This window comes from Agaricus bisporus (genome assembly GCF_000300575.1).
Source record: "Agaricus bisporus var. bisporus H97 unplaced genomic scaffold AGABI2scaffold_7, whole genome shotgun sequence".
NCBI classification, from domain to species: domain Eukaryota; kingdom Fungi; phylum Basidiomycota; class Agaricomycetes; order Agaricales; family Agaricaceae; genus Agaricus; species Agaricus bisporus.
Genome location: NW_006267370.1, coordinates 1159475 through 1173221, shown reverse-complemented (window position 1 = coordinate 1173221; position 13747 = coordinate 1159475). Strand labels below are relative to the sequence as shown.

The 13747-nt window shown below is 48.3% G+C and overlaps 3 protein-coding genes across 3 annotated transcripts; 2 read left to right on the top strand and 1 right to left on the bottom strand.

Moving 5' to 3' along the window:
- Positions 1-140: 140 nt before the first annotated feature.
- On the top strand, positions 141-8401 carry AGABI2DRAFT_152119 (hypothetical protein; the record flags this gene model as incomplete). Its single annotated transcript, XM_006462625.1, has 24 exons — positions 141-237; positions 299-390; positions 445-1830; positions 1886-1935; positions 1987-2194; positions 2243-2403; positions 2456-2986; positions 3041-3186; positions 3237-3367; positions 3419-3487; positions 3542-3758; positions 3819-4735; positions 4790-5115; positions 5166-5228; positions 5280-5683; positions 5733-6040; positions 6093-6400; positions 6450-6490; positions 6541-6738; positions 6793-6905; positions 6954-6993; positions 7046-7415; positions 7466-8291; positions 8345-8401. 24 exons carry the CDS (start codon positions 141-143, stop codon positions 8399-8401), a joined length of 7059 nt encoding a protein of 2352 aa, XP_006462688.1.
- Positions 8402-10238: 1837 nt separating this feature from the next.
- Positions 10239-10922, top strand: AGABI2DRAFT_193791 (hypothetical protein). The gene has a single exon (XM_006462624.1). The coding sequence runs from the start codon at positions 10336-10338 to the stop codon at positions 10636-10638; it is 303 nt and encodes a 100-aa protein (XP_006462687.1). The 5' UTR covers positions 10239-10335; the 3' UTR covers positions 10639-10922.
- Positions 10923-12013: 1091 nt separating this feature from the next.
- On the bottom strand, positions 12014-13706 carry AGABI2DRAFT_224222 (hypothetical protein). The gene is made up of 8 exons (XM_006462623.1): positions 13647-13706; positions 13478-13594; positions 12963-13425; positions 12872-12912; positions 12795-12817; positions 12604-12732; positions 12531-12550; positions 12014-12479 (listed from the first exon to the last, which is right to left on the bottom strand). The coding sequence occupies exons 3-8, from the start codon at positions 13095-13097 to the stop codon at positions 12072-12074; spliced, it is 756 nt and encodes a 251-aa protein (XP_006462686.1). The 5' UTR covers positions 13098-13425; positions 13478-13594; positions 13647-13706; the 3' UTR covers positions 12014-12071.
- Between the last annotated feature and the right edge of the window lie 41 nt (positions 13707-13747).

Sequence of the window (13747 nt, the reverse complement as noted above, 5' to 3'; positions counted from 1 at the left end):
AACTGAGATCATGAATTATCTTTAATGGTATGAAGGTTGACTCGTTCAGGGGCCCGTGCACCAATCAGGCAAAGGGCCTCTGCTCTGCTTACATCAGCCACAAACTCTTTCCTCAACGCATCCAACAACGTTGACACAGGATGAGTTTTCCTCCTCCTCCGCCCGGTTTTATGCCACCCCCTCCACCAGGCATGCCGCCTCAAAATAACGCTTCGTCTTCGCGTATGCCACCCGAAGGTATTTTGCTGTGTTACTTGTATTATTTCCTGTGTCTGACGTATTTGCGCTTCGCGTCTAGTCATCGCGCAGAAAACTCAAAAATGGGTGCAAATGCAGAGAAAGCGATATGGCGAGAAACGCAAAGGAGGCTACGTTGATATGGGCAAGCAGGTGAGTGTTGCTTACATTGTCTCTTACTGTTCCGAAGTGCTCACAGACCTGTAGGATCTCCCTCCTGAGCATGTCCGAAAAATCATCAAAGACCACGGAGACATGAGTAATCGCAAGTTCAGAAACGACAAGCGCGTTCATCTCGGTGCCCTCAAGTACGTCCCTCATGCCGTTATGAAGTTGTTGGAAAACATCCCATTCCCTTGGGAACAAGTTCGCGAAGTTCCTGTGCTCTACCATATCACTGGCGCCATTACATTCGTGAACGAGATACCTCGTGTTATTGAGCCCGTCTATCATGCACAATGGAGCACGATGTGGCTTGCTATGCGTCGAGAGAAGAGGGACCGCCGGCACTTCAAACGTATGCGTTTCCCTCCGTTTGATGATGAAGAACCTCCTTTGGACTACGGGGACAACGTACTCGACGTCGAACCGCTAGAAGCTATCCAATTAGATTTAGATGAAGATGAAGATGCCGCAATCATCGACTGGTTTTATGACGCGAAGCCCCTCATTGACACGAAGTCCGTGAATGGATCATCTTACAAGTACTGGTCACTATCCTTACCGGAGATGGCCAACTTGTATCGTCTCGGTCGTACCCTCCTTTCGGACCAGGCCGACAAGAATGCCAGCTACTTGTTCGACAAAAAGTCATTTTTCACTGCCAAGGCGCTCAACATGGCCATACCGGGAGGACCCAAGTTCGAACCTCTATACCGGGACATGGATGCTTTTGATGAAGATTGGAATGAGTTTAACGATATAAACAAAGTCATCATTCGGCAGCAAATTCGCACAGAGTACAAAGTCGCTTTCCCTCACCTTTACAACTCCCTCCCTCGTTCTGTGCATATTTCACCTTATCATTACCCCAAGAACGTCTACATCCGTACTGATGATCCTGACCTACCTGCTTTCTACTTCGATCCTCTCATTAACCCTATATCCCTTCGTGGTTTCACCCAAAAAAATGCACCACTGGTCTCTCATGAGGATAGCGTTTTCGGCCCGAATGGTGCAGATGATGATGAATTTAAGATGCCCGAAGGACTGGAACCTTTCCTCAAGGAGAAGGATCTCGAGAATGACCTCACCGCTGAAGGCATTGCTCTTTGGTGGGCACCCGAACCGTATAATCGTCGTTCTGGTCGTATGCGTAGGGCTCAAGATATTCCACTTGTCAAGGGTTGGTATCTCGAGCACTGTCCTCCCAACCAAGCTGTCAAGGTCCGCGTTTCGTATCAAAAACTGCTCAAGTGTTTCGTCCTCAACGAATTGCATACGAGGCCGGAGAAGGCGATGTCGAAGAAGAACTTGTTCCGTCAACTTAAGACTACCAAATTCTTCCAGACTACGAGGCTGGACTGGGTTGAGGCTGGACTCCAAGTCTGCAGACAGGGATATAACATGCTGAACCTTTTGATTCATCGCAAGGTCAGTTGCATTATCGGGTTTATATTCACACACTAGGTGCTAATTACGACGGTAGAATTTGAACTACCTCCATCTTGACTATAATATGAACCTGAAACCAGTCAAGTAGGTTTACAAGTGTCTTTTTTGTTACCTACGGTGCTCATCATTTTTTAGAACTCTTACGACTAAGGAACGTAAGAAATCTCGATTCGGAAATGCTTTCCACTTGTGTCGCGAAATTCTTCGCCTTACCAAGCTTGTCGTTGATGCTCACGTTCAATTCCGTCTTGGCAACGTCGATGCCTTCCAGCTGGCTGATGCACTTCAATATATCTTTAGCCACATTGGTGCTTTGACGGGTATGTACCGGTACAAGTACAAGGTTCGTTTTTCCTCTCTTACATTCAAATTGTCACTAAAAATTTCTCAGTTGATGAGACAAGTACGCATGACCAAGGATTTGAAGCACTTGATCTACTATCGCTTTAACACAGGCCCTGTCGGTAAGGGTCCTGGCTGTGGATTTTGGGCGCCCGGCTGGCGCGTCTGGCTTTTCTTCATGCGTGGTATCGTCCCCTTACTTGAGAGATGGTAGGTCTCTGTATTCTGCCTACATGCGCATGGTATTAATACCCTGCCTTAGGCTAGGAAACTTGCTCGCTCGTCAATTTGAAGGGAGAAACAGCAAAGGCATTGCCAAGACTGTCACCAAGCAACGCGTAGAGTCTCACTTCGATCTTGAATTGCGTGCTGCTGTTATGCACGATATCCTTGACATGATGCCTGAATCTATCAAGCAAAACAAATCGAAGACTATTTTGCAACATTTGTCTGAGGCTTGGAGGTGCTGGAAAGCTAATATCCCTTGGAAAGTTCCTGGTATGCCAACTGCCATCGAAAACATCATTCTACGCTACATCAAGAGCAAGGCCGATTGGTGGTGTTCGGTTGCACATTATAATCGTGAACGTATCCGTCGTGGTGCCACTGTCGACAAGGCTGTTGTGAAGAAGAACCTTGGCCGTTTGACGCGTCTTTACCTCAAGGCTGAGCAAGAACGCCAGAATGCCTACCTCAAAGATGGTCCTTACATCAGTGCTGAAGAGGCCGTCGCTATCTATACTGCCACTGTCCACTGGTTGGAATCTCGCAAATTCTCACCGATCCCCTTCCCGTAAGTGCTGCAGATCCTGTATCGTTCGACGGAGTTTCTGACGCATGTACTCAGTCCTTTGTCATACAAACATGATACCAAACTGCTCGTCCTTGCCCTCGAGAAACTGAAAGAGGCATACTCGGTAAAAGGCCGTTTGAACCAGTCTCAAAGAGAAGAACTTGCCTTGATCGAGCAAGCATATGATAATCCACATGAATGCAAGTACAACCATATATGCGTTTTAACCTTCTTTGACGTATATCTACAGGCCTTTCTCGCATCAAACGTCTTTTGCTCACCCAACGTGCTTTCAAAGAATCTGGCATTGAGTTTTTCGATACTTATGACAAGCTTATCCCTTGTTATGATATTGAGCCCGTTGAGAAGATTACTGATGCTGTAGGTTGTCGCCATCCTTCTTGCTCTCTTCGACTCAGCATTTTTTTCTAGTATCTTGATCAATTCTTGTTCTTTGAGGCTGATAAACGTGGACTTTTCCCTGCATGGGTCAAGCCGGCTGTGAGCATTCGTTCATTATGTCAATTATGTCAGATCTAATAGTATATTCTTTAGGACACGGAGCCTCCACCATTGCTTGTCTATAAATGGTGTCAGGGCATCAACAACCTGACAGACATTTGGGAAACCAGTGAGGGTGAATGTGTTGTTATGATGGAGACTGTCCTGTCGAAAGTTTATGAGAAGATTGACCTTACTCTTCTCAACCGCCTGCTACGCCTCATTCTCGATCATAACCTAGCGGACTACATAACTGCTAAGAATAACACTGGTGGGTCTATAACCTCTCCCTTCCTCTAAAGAACAATGGTTGATTCTTTAATTATTTCAGTCCTGACCTACAAGGACATGGCGCATACCAATGCTTATGGTCTTATCAGAGGTCTTCAATTTTCTGCTTTCGTCTTCCAGTACTATGGTTTGGTCCTCGATCTTCTTATCCTCGGTCTCCAACGTGCGAGTGAGATGGCAGGCCCTCCGCAATTGCCTAACAACTTCCTCCAGTACCGTGACTCATCTACGGAGACGCGTCACCCTATCCGTCTCTATTCGCGCTACGTGGACAGGTTGCATATCCTCTTCCGCTTTTCGGCTGATGAGGCTCGCGATCTGATCCAACGTTACCTTTCTGCGAACCCTGATCCAACCAACAATAATGTCATCGGTTACAACAACAAACGTTGCTGGCCTCGGGATTGCCGTATGAGACTCATCAAACACGATGTCAACCTCGGGAGAGCAGTTTACTGGAATATAAAGCAACGTCTTCCTCGGTCGTTGACGACAATCGAGTGGGAGAATACATTTGTCAGCGTCTACTCGCAAAACAACCCCCAGCTCCTCTTCTCCATGAGTGGTTTCGAGATACGCATCTTACCCAAGATCAGGACCATCTCCGGAGAGCAGTTCTCCCTCAAAGACGCCGTTTGGAATCTCACCAACGAGCAAACGAAGGAGCGTACCGCTCAAGCATTTTTACGTGTATCAGACGACGGTGTTCAACAGTTTAATAACCGTATCCGTCAAGTGCTTATGAGCTCCGGTTCGACAACTTTCTCCAAGATCGTCAATAAATGGAACACGGCGTTGATCGGTTTAATGACGTACTATCGAGAGGCAGTCATCCATACCAATGAACTCTTAGATGCACTCGTCAAGGCCGAGAACAAGATTCAAACTCGTGTCAAAATTGGTTTGAATAGTAAGATGCCTTCGAGGTTCCCTCCTGTTGTATTCTATACTCCTAAGGTGAGAGCTCTCGTGACAGAAATTACACTTTAGGACTCATCACCCACCATATAGGAACTCGGTGGTCTGGGAATGTTGTCGATGGGCCATGTTTTGATTCCTCAAAGCGATCTTCGGTGGTCAAAGCAGACCGACGTTGCCGTTACCCACTTCCGCGCTGGTATGTCACATGAGGAAGACCAGCTGATTCCCAACTTGTATCGCTATCTTCAACCATGGGAGGCCGAATTCCTTGATTCTGCTCGCGTTTGGTCAGAGTATTCTATGAAGAGGAAGGAGGCTAATGCACAGAACCGTCGTCTGACCCTGGAAGATTTGGAAGACAGTTGGGATCGTGGTATCCCTCGTATCAATACTCTTTTCCAAAAGGATAGGCACACGTGAGTTCAATTCTAACTTGAATTTCCTCTTCATATTGACGTCGTTCTAGATTGGCCTATGATCGTGGATGGCGTGTACGCACAGATTGGAAGCAGTATCAGTTGCTCAAGCAGTAGGTGGTCTTCCTAGGTCCTGCAATGTATCCACTGACCCTGTTCATTAGCAATCCATTCTGGTGGACATCGCAGCGACATGATGGAAAACTTTGGCAACTCAACAATTACCGTGTAGATGTCATTGCTGCTCTTGGTGGTGTTGAAGGTATTCTTGAACACACTTTGTTCAAAGGAACATATTTCCCCACTTGGGAGGGTCTCTTCTGGGAGAAGGCATCTGGATTCGAGGAGTCGATGAGGTATAAGAAACTGACCAACGCGCAACGTTCCGGTCTGAATCAGATTCCTAATCGTCGATTTACACTCTGGTGGAGTCCTACGATCAACCGTGCTAACGTATATGTTGGTTTCCAAGTGCAACTCGATCTCACTGGTATTTTCATGCACGGAAAGATTCCGACGTTGAAGATTAGTTTGATTCAAATATTCCGTGCTCACTTGTGGCAGAAGAGTGAGTTGCCTTGATCTTTATTAAACCGTTATCTGACCGCTTCTCATAGTCCATGAGAGTGTTGTTATGGATTTATGTCAAGTCTTCGATCAGGAACTCGAGCCTCTCCAAATTGAAACCGTTCAGAAGGAAACAATTCACCCCCGAAAGAGTTACAAGATGAACTCATCTTGCGCTGATATTCTACTGTTCTCTTCATACAAGTGGAATATCTCTCGTCCGTCATTGGTCACAGATGCTAAGGATGTTCTTGATGGAACTACGAGCAACAAGTACTGGATTGACGTTCAGCTCCGTTGGGGTGATTTCGACACCCATGATATTGAACGATACACCCGAGCGAAGTTTTTGGACTACGTGAGTAATGTCCTCATACCAATGGTTTCGCGTAACTAACATGTATTACCAGGTTTCTGATTCTATGAGCATTTATCCCTCTCCCACCGGTGTTATGATTGGTATGGACTTGGCTTACAACTTGTGGTCAGCCTATGGAAACTGGTTCCCGGGGATGAAACCCCTTATTCAACAAGCTATGGCTAAAATCATGAAGGCCAATCCCGCCTGCCACGTACTTCGTGAACGTATCCGCAAAGGTCTCCAGTTATATTCATCTGAACCAACGGAACCATACCTCAACAGCCAAAACTACTCCGAGTTGTTCTCTAATCAAATCATCTGGTTCGTTGACGATACCAACGTATACAGAGTTACGATGTATGTTTCCTTCCACTCGTGTGTAATGCGATCTCATTGTTTTCAACAGCCATAAGACTTTCGAAGGGAACTTGACCACCAAACCCATCAGTGAGTGTTGATGAGACCTTGGAATGTGGGCTGTCTAACCGTGAGCTTAGATGGTGCTATATTTATCTTCAACCCTCGTTCCGGACAGTTGTTCTTGAAGATTATCCACACCAGTGTCTGGGCTGGGCAGAAGCGTCTGGGTCAATTGGCTAAGTGGAAAACTGCTGAAGAAGTCGCCGCGCTTGTTCGCTCCCTCCCTGTTGAAGAGCAGCCTAAGCAGGTCATTGTCACCCGTAAGGGCATGCTTGGTAAGTAAATCAAACGACGTTCGCATTACTTTTGACTCAGGTGGATGTTCTTAGACCCCCTTGAGGTCCATTTGCTTGATTTCCCAAACATCGTTATCAAGGGAAGTGAGCTACAACTGCCCTTCCAAGCTTGCATGAAGATGGAGAAATTCGGTGATCTGATCTTAGTATGTATGCATGTATTATAGTATCTCTTGTACTGATCTTCTGTCCAGCGTGCCACTCAACCTCAGATGGTGCTATTCAGCCTCTATGGTGAGTAAATTTTACTTCTGAATAGCGACAATGATACTAACTTATGATCTAGATGACTGGCTCAAATCTATCTCAAGCTATACCGCCTTTTCTCGTCTCATCCTGCTTCTTCGTGGACTGCACGTCAATAATGAGAAAGCCAAGGTTATTCTCCATCCTGACAAATCCACGATCACCGAGCCGCATTTCGTGTGGCCTTCTCTTTCTGACGAAGAATGGATCAAGGTCGAAGTTGCGATGAAGGACCTCATTCTTCAGGACTTTGGGAAGCGGAACAGTGTCAACATTGCCTCATTGACAGTCAGCGAAATTCGTGACATCATCCTCGGGCAAGAGATCGCAGCACCATCCGTTCAACGTCAACAAATGGCTGAGCTTGAGAAGAGCACCGAAGCTCAAAGTCAGGTGACGGCTGTTCAAACGTAAGGTTAACTTCCAGCACGAAAAATAAGTAGCTCACAGTTTTCTTCAGTCAAACCACCAACGTTCATGGTGACACTATTCAAACTGTCACTACGACCAACTATGAACAACAGACTTTCAGTAGCAAATCTGACTGGCGTGTACGCGCGATTTCTGCCACTCACCTTGCCCTCCGTCTGCAACACATCTACGTCTCCAATGATGACGTGAAGGATGACGCTGGCTCCTTTACCTATGTCCTTCCCAAAAACATTCTGCGTGCCTTTGTCACTGCGTCAGACCTTCGAACACAGGTCGTTGCCTTCTTGTATGGTGTCTCCCCAATTGACAACAAGCAAGTCAAAGAGATAAAGGCTGTTGCTTGGGTTCCTCAACGGGGTAGTAACAACAATGTCGAGCTTCCATCTAATCTACCCAAGGATGACTTCCTTCTCAAAGACCTTGAACCTCTTGGATGGATCAAGACTCAATCGCTCGAAATTCCACACCTATCACCCACCGATGTTACGACTCAAGCTAAACTCATGGCTGAACATCCCGAATGGGGATCGTCGTCTATCTGTATCACGACCTCCTTCACGCCGGGTTCCGTGTCACTATCGGCTCATTCGCTGACCGTTGCTGGGTTTGAGTGGGGTAGGAAAAACCAGGACACGTCAGCTAATCCGCCAGGCTTTAACCCTAATATGTCGGAGCGTGTGCAACTTTTGCTGTCTGATCGTATTCTCGGTATGACACTGGTTCCCGAAGGAAAAGTCTGGAATTATGGTATCGGTCTCACTCAGATGTGGACGCCAAATATGGGCTATAGCATGACTCTTGATACGCCATTATTATTCTGGGCAGAAGAGCACCGACCTGCCGCCTTCTTGACAGTGAGTTTCACCTTTATCTCCTCCTTATTCAAGTTACTAATGACTTTGTGTAGTTTGCCAACTTGGAACAAGGCGAGGATAGTGCTGATGTTGAAAATAGCTTTGCATAAGGGCTCTAGTTGTTATCTTGTATCTCTAGTAACCTCATTTTTTTTGTACCGTAAAATTGCTTATCATTCAGCCTACTACATGAAATATACAGGTTCATAATATTAAATGAATCATAATACAGAATGCAGAGTACTTCTAAACTTTTAGAGACTCAAAGGACCAAAGGAAGTACCCGAGGCAGGACTCGGGGGGAACGGGGTATCTCGACTAGGACTATCCGGGGTGAGAGGAATTCCCCTTTCAGTGTGGTCTTGCGTAGGACTTTCGGGAGTACCAGATATACCTTCCGGTACCGGGTGTAGCGGTGGCGAAGGGGGTAGCGACAACACGGGCGAGAGTGATTTCGGAGGAAGAGAAGATAGACAAACATTTGTCGAACAGCCAAATGTATCCGCGGGCAACAAAGGCAAGGATCTGCTTGAATTTTCGACCTTTGATTCCTCAGATTGTGACTTTTCTTCAAAGATGGATGGGGTCGAGGGTGTCTGGGGAAGAGAAGGAATCACAATGATAGGTTTTGAATTTCTTCTTGGGGGAGGTGAGAGTGGCGTCACATCTGGCGCGGTTGGCACGATAGGCAATGGACGTATAGTCCTCGTTATACTCGAAGATAAAAGCGAGGGAGCGGCGACAGGAGCACTTGCAGAGCAATATGAAACAGAGGAAAAGATAGAGTCGTTATTGGTGTCGTGGTCTTTATTGTTCAGAACGTCCGATTCTTCACTTAAAGATAAAATTTTCTCGCCGATTGGAGTTGCAGGTTGAGACTGGGTATGATTGGTGGCCATCATGCTGAGGTGGGAGGGGGTATAGGCAAGTGGTAAAGGAGCGGATTTTCTATTCTTGAAACTGAATTGGTTAAGCTCCGTATGCAAACTTGGAATATCTGCAGATGATGTGCGTTTGTGATGATTGTTACCTGAACCAGAGAGCCGAGAAAGTGAAGATGATGAGAGATCGACAGTTTTGCTTTTTGTATGCGTGTTTTTACGAATAGTCGAGGAATCAGAGTCGGCGGTAGCATTGTTATTGGTAGATGATGATGGTGCACTGAGAATGCGCAATCGCTGTTTCAGTGAAGCGTGTTTTGTTAATGCCACGCCAGTCGGAGGCTGATTAACATTTGAATCTGACGAACTTGAAGTGTTTTCGTCAGGCGTTGGAGGTAAGGGGGGCAAGGGGCCCATGGGAGGCGGGAAGGGTGCAGTCATAGGCTCGGGTGAGGCGGGAATAGGATTCAACCGCAACAACCGCACATTCCCAGCACTGAACCTCCGGGAGGAAGGAGATTTGTGCCACACTGTTTCATCGGGACGAGGTGGTAAGTTAGTCAATGGGGGAGGTTTACTAGGTGCAATCATGGACAACCTGAAACCTTTCCCCGCTTTCGAAACTCTCTTCCACTTGTTGGGACTACGATTTGGCTGTGGCATTGAATCAACTGATAGAGGACGATTGTTCCGGCGTTGACCCGGTGCAGGTGGCAATGCCGAAGTCGGTTCAGGACGTGGTGGCGGGGGCATCGAAGCTCTGTTGTGTCTTGCGATGGGGCTGATGCTAGAAAGAGAGCTGGGACTTGTCGTGTTGGCACTTGACATAGATGGGCGTTTGGAAATCGACGGAAGGCTCGAAACAACGCTCCGCTGAGTCTGTACCGAAGTAGAACCAACGCTAAGAGCTTCCTCGGCCGCTAGCACCGCTCGCGAAGTTGATCCAGGTGGGTTTGGTAGGGGACCGTGCGGAGGGGATGCTATTGGAGGAAGGGAACTTTGACGAGACCAGCGTCTCGTACTGGAGCTAGTCCGTTTCGTGCTCGAGCTCCTACTTGATCTCTCCACGTTCAACGAATTCTCGTTAGACGCATATGTAGACACGGAATAGACAGATGTAGGACGAGGCTGGCTACCATCCACAGTACCGGTGGCGGACGTTGATGTATATGTTGGGCTCTCAGATTCCTGTTTGTCTTTATAATATGTCAAAGCACCCAAGCTCGCAGCAGTATCGTTATAATGGGCATTTTGATAAACTTCGGGCTCAAGCTGACTATCCGTGGAAGGGGGAGGCGTCACCACGATGGAGGAAGTCCATCGCTTACGTGGTGGAGGTTGTAGAGATATTGAACCAAGTGAAAGTACCCTCGCTCCCCGATTCACGGCCGAAAGAAATGAAGACGGAGGCTCGTTGGTGGAATGCGGCGATTCCGGATCGGAGACAATCTTGCGATCAATGCTAATTTGAGGATTGATCGATGGTAGAAAGGCAGGGGTGGTAGTAGCTCCACTTGATGGTGATTGATGATCCGGGGTAGATGAGCGCAGCTCGTTCTGATCAGGCATAGTTGTCCCTCGAGAACCTGAACGAGGACGCGATGTCGAGAACAACCCTTTGATGGTGGATACTACTACGGGCCCCTTAGACGTAGACGCTTGCGACCGAACGGAATGGTCCGAGATTGATGAAGCAGAATTAGTTTCTACAGGTGCAGGTGGCGTACTATGGCGGAGCTTCGGAGAGATAGGAGTGGATATAAAACCTTGGGCACGCATTGAGAGCATAACGTCGATATCACCGCGAGGCTCGTTGACGCCAAAGCCTGTACTGGCTGAGGGTAACAGGCCAGCGCGGATGGCACTAGTGTGAAGTAATAGAGGTCAGGGGAGACCAACAAGAGAGGGCTAGACATTGCTTGCCGTTGGTTATAAATGCTAGTTTTAATAGCAGATATCCATTGTCGAGACTCTGCAGGGTCACGTATCTGTAGAAACCACATTGTCCTGCCAGAGTCTTCAACGTTGAGGTCCTTTTTAGAGGCACCAACTTCTACGCCTCCGATTTTAATGACACTCCGCCGCCCGGCAACCTCGTCATCGGAAACAAAGACGACACTGTCCTCGTTGATGGCCAATCTTTCAAACTCCTTTTCGTCCGAACCTGAGTTTTTGAACAAATGGAGATAGGACACAGAGGGCGATCTCGTTCGTGTCAATGCGGCGGTGGGAGAGGTAAGGACGATATAGCGAGGCTTCCAATTCTTTGCGTTTGAGAGGGCGAATATGCGGAGGGATGATGGAGGATAGTATTTTGGTACGGTGCTGGCGTGCTGTTGCCACTGAGAGAGGGCGGATGCGGTGGAGGGGTAGGGGGGGATAGGACTCGAATGACCCGAGCTGTTGCGGCTGTGGCATGCGGCAGCAGAAGCCGAGCGAAGGCGTCCAACCGGGGATGGGAGACGGGGATTTAGACCTAAGAATGGAGCCCGGGGGTGTGGGGGTGGGGGCGTACACGGAGGCGCGGGGATTGGTGGGGTGGTCAACGAAACTCATCGCGCTCTCGGGCCGTACATGGGCCCATTCGTCGTGGTCCTCGGTGTCGTCGCGACGGGGGCAGACATCCTGGTCGACCAAGAGGGGGTTGAGACCGATGGCCTCTGCGGCCTCTGCGCGTAGACGGATGCGCTCCTGGGCCTCCTCGTCCCTCTTACGAGCGGTGATGTCGATGACCTCGTCGACCACGAGGGGTGAAGGTGTGTGGCGAGCGGAGGGTCTGCGGCGGGAGAACTTGTGGCTGAGGGCGGAGAGCATGGGCTGGCGGGAGACGAGGGGCATCGGCGCACAAAGTGGGAATATTATGCCCAGCTATAAATAATTAAATAAATATATACGCCTATTATCTACCGTACGCCACATATTTGCCGTCCCGCGTCAGGCTCACCGTCCGCCGATAGTCCCCTTCCAGCCGGCTCTCGGGCATTCGCCGAGGCAACACACCCAGCATCTGCTTCAGCTGCTCGTTTTCCGCCTCCAGCCGCGCCAGCTCGATCTCCCGCTCCAGCGAATCCGGTGCCACCACCTCGGGCTCTTCCACCAGCCCCTCACCGCCCTTTTCTTCCTCCATCTCATCTTCCTCCCCACACTCGGCGCGCAGCAGCTTTCGCAGAGCATCAGAAAGCCGCGAAAGTGACCCCGCAATCGCAGTGTTCGTAGTCAGCTCTTGCGTCGCCTTTACTTCCTCTTGAGACAGCAACTGACTTTCGTATTCTCGTATCAACGACAGTTCCCGCTCTTGCACATCTCTCTGAGCAGTAAATTTTAGATACATCCCACACATCGTCAGTTTTCCACATACCGCTCTGTTGCGAAATGCACCTGCATCATCCGTTAGCTAGCAGCAATAGAAACAATAACAGATCTTGGCCTACTCATCACCGTCTCCAACGTTTGCTCGTACTCCTTGATCAGCGAACTCAGCTGCTTGTTGTCATGTTGCAATGCCTGGTTCTCAGCCGCAAGGCTCCCATTCATCCGTTCCAGTTCCGCATCATACTCTTCTAATGCACCATCATCATCAATCTCTGTATCAAGGCTTCACGGAGAAAAAAAAACTCAAAACCTTGCGTTTTATCCATATTAAACCTAACCACACAGCCTCAGTACAGTCAAACTCACGTCACTCGATGCCATCCATACCTTCGTAACACATAGCCCGACTGCGAATGAATTGCCTGTGCCTAAACCTCTCCTCAGCAACTATCAACACTCAATTCTCCCTCCCACGCACCTTGACATTGTTCGCCTGTGCATACAGCGAAACAGACAGGCTTCTATTTTCGTTCAGCGACTCCCCCAGTTCTGCAATCAATGCAAAAAGCTTCGACAAATCATACTCCCCATTTTCGAGTATCATCTTTTGCATCAATATCCCAACGAACAGTCCGTGGCGTACGCGTTGCACTGGAAACCGGGTGACACCACCTATAGAGATGGTGGATGAACAAAGCTGAAAGGCCTCTATGACATTTCTGATCACCGTCACTGATGGCTATTTTTAGGCTTCTCCCGTGCCACTGCATCCGATAGCTTCCATCCAGACTGCTGCAATTCCTTCCTCCTCGCACCCCACCTGCATCCCATTATCCTTCAACACATAATACTCCCTCGCCGATGTCTGAATAACTCCCAGCGCTCTGTGCAACGGACGCCCCGGTGCTGTCGTAAAGTGCACGCTTTCAACATGGTGATGCCTTGAAAGAAATTCGTCAACAGACTCTCAAGGTCAAATAAACTATCGCGTACGCCGGAACAAAAAGGTTTACTCTCTGCTCCTTGGATAATTGAGCACCGGCCATGTTCCTCGGCAAACCTTTTAACTCTTGCTCCATTTCGTTCCAATTCATATACCGTCCGCTCAAGCTACTCTTATCCGCTCAACCCTATCTTTCTGAACCCAAGAAGCACAGCTTACCTATTCTCCATCGTACACGCAAGTACGTATCTCCGCGCTACCATCCTCAGTGTCTCTCCGTCTTCTTTTTCTCGGGTTTTCTTCAGCCAAATTTTACTTAT

What these genes read in the sequence shown, in the direction of transcription:
- AGABI2DRAFT_193791 (XM_006462624.1), top strand. Translation starts at nt 10,336, where the DNA reads ATGTATATGTTGGGCTCTCAGATTCCTGTTTGTCTTTATAATATGTCA.
- AGABI2DRAFT_224222 (XM_006462623.1), bottom strand. Translation starts at nt 13,097, where the DNA reads ATGCAAAAGATGATACTCGAAAATGGGGAGTATGATTTGTCGAAGCTT. An exon ending in TCGGGCTATGTGTTACGAAG is followed by an intron (nt 12,818 to 12,871) that starts GTATGGATGGCA and finishes CTGTGTGGTTAG; the next exon opens with GTTTAATATGGATAAAACGC. An exon ending in TAATATGGATAAAACGCAAG is followed by an intron (nt 12,733 to 12,794) that starts GTTTTGAGTTTT and finishes ATGGTGCATTAG; the next exon opens with AAGAGTATGATGCGGAACTG.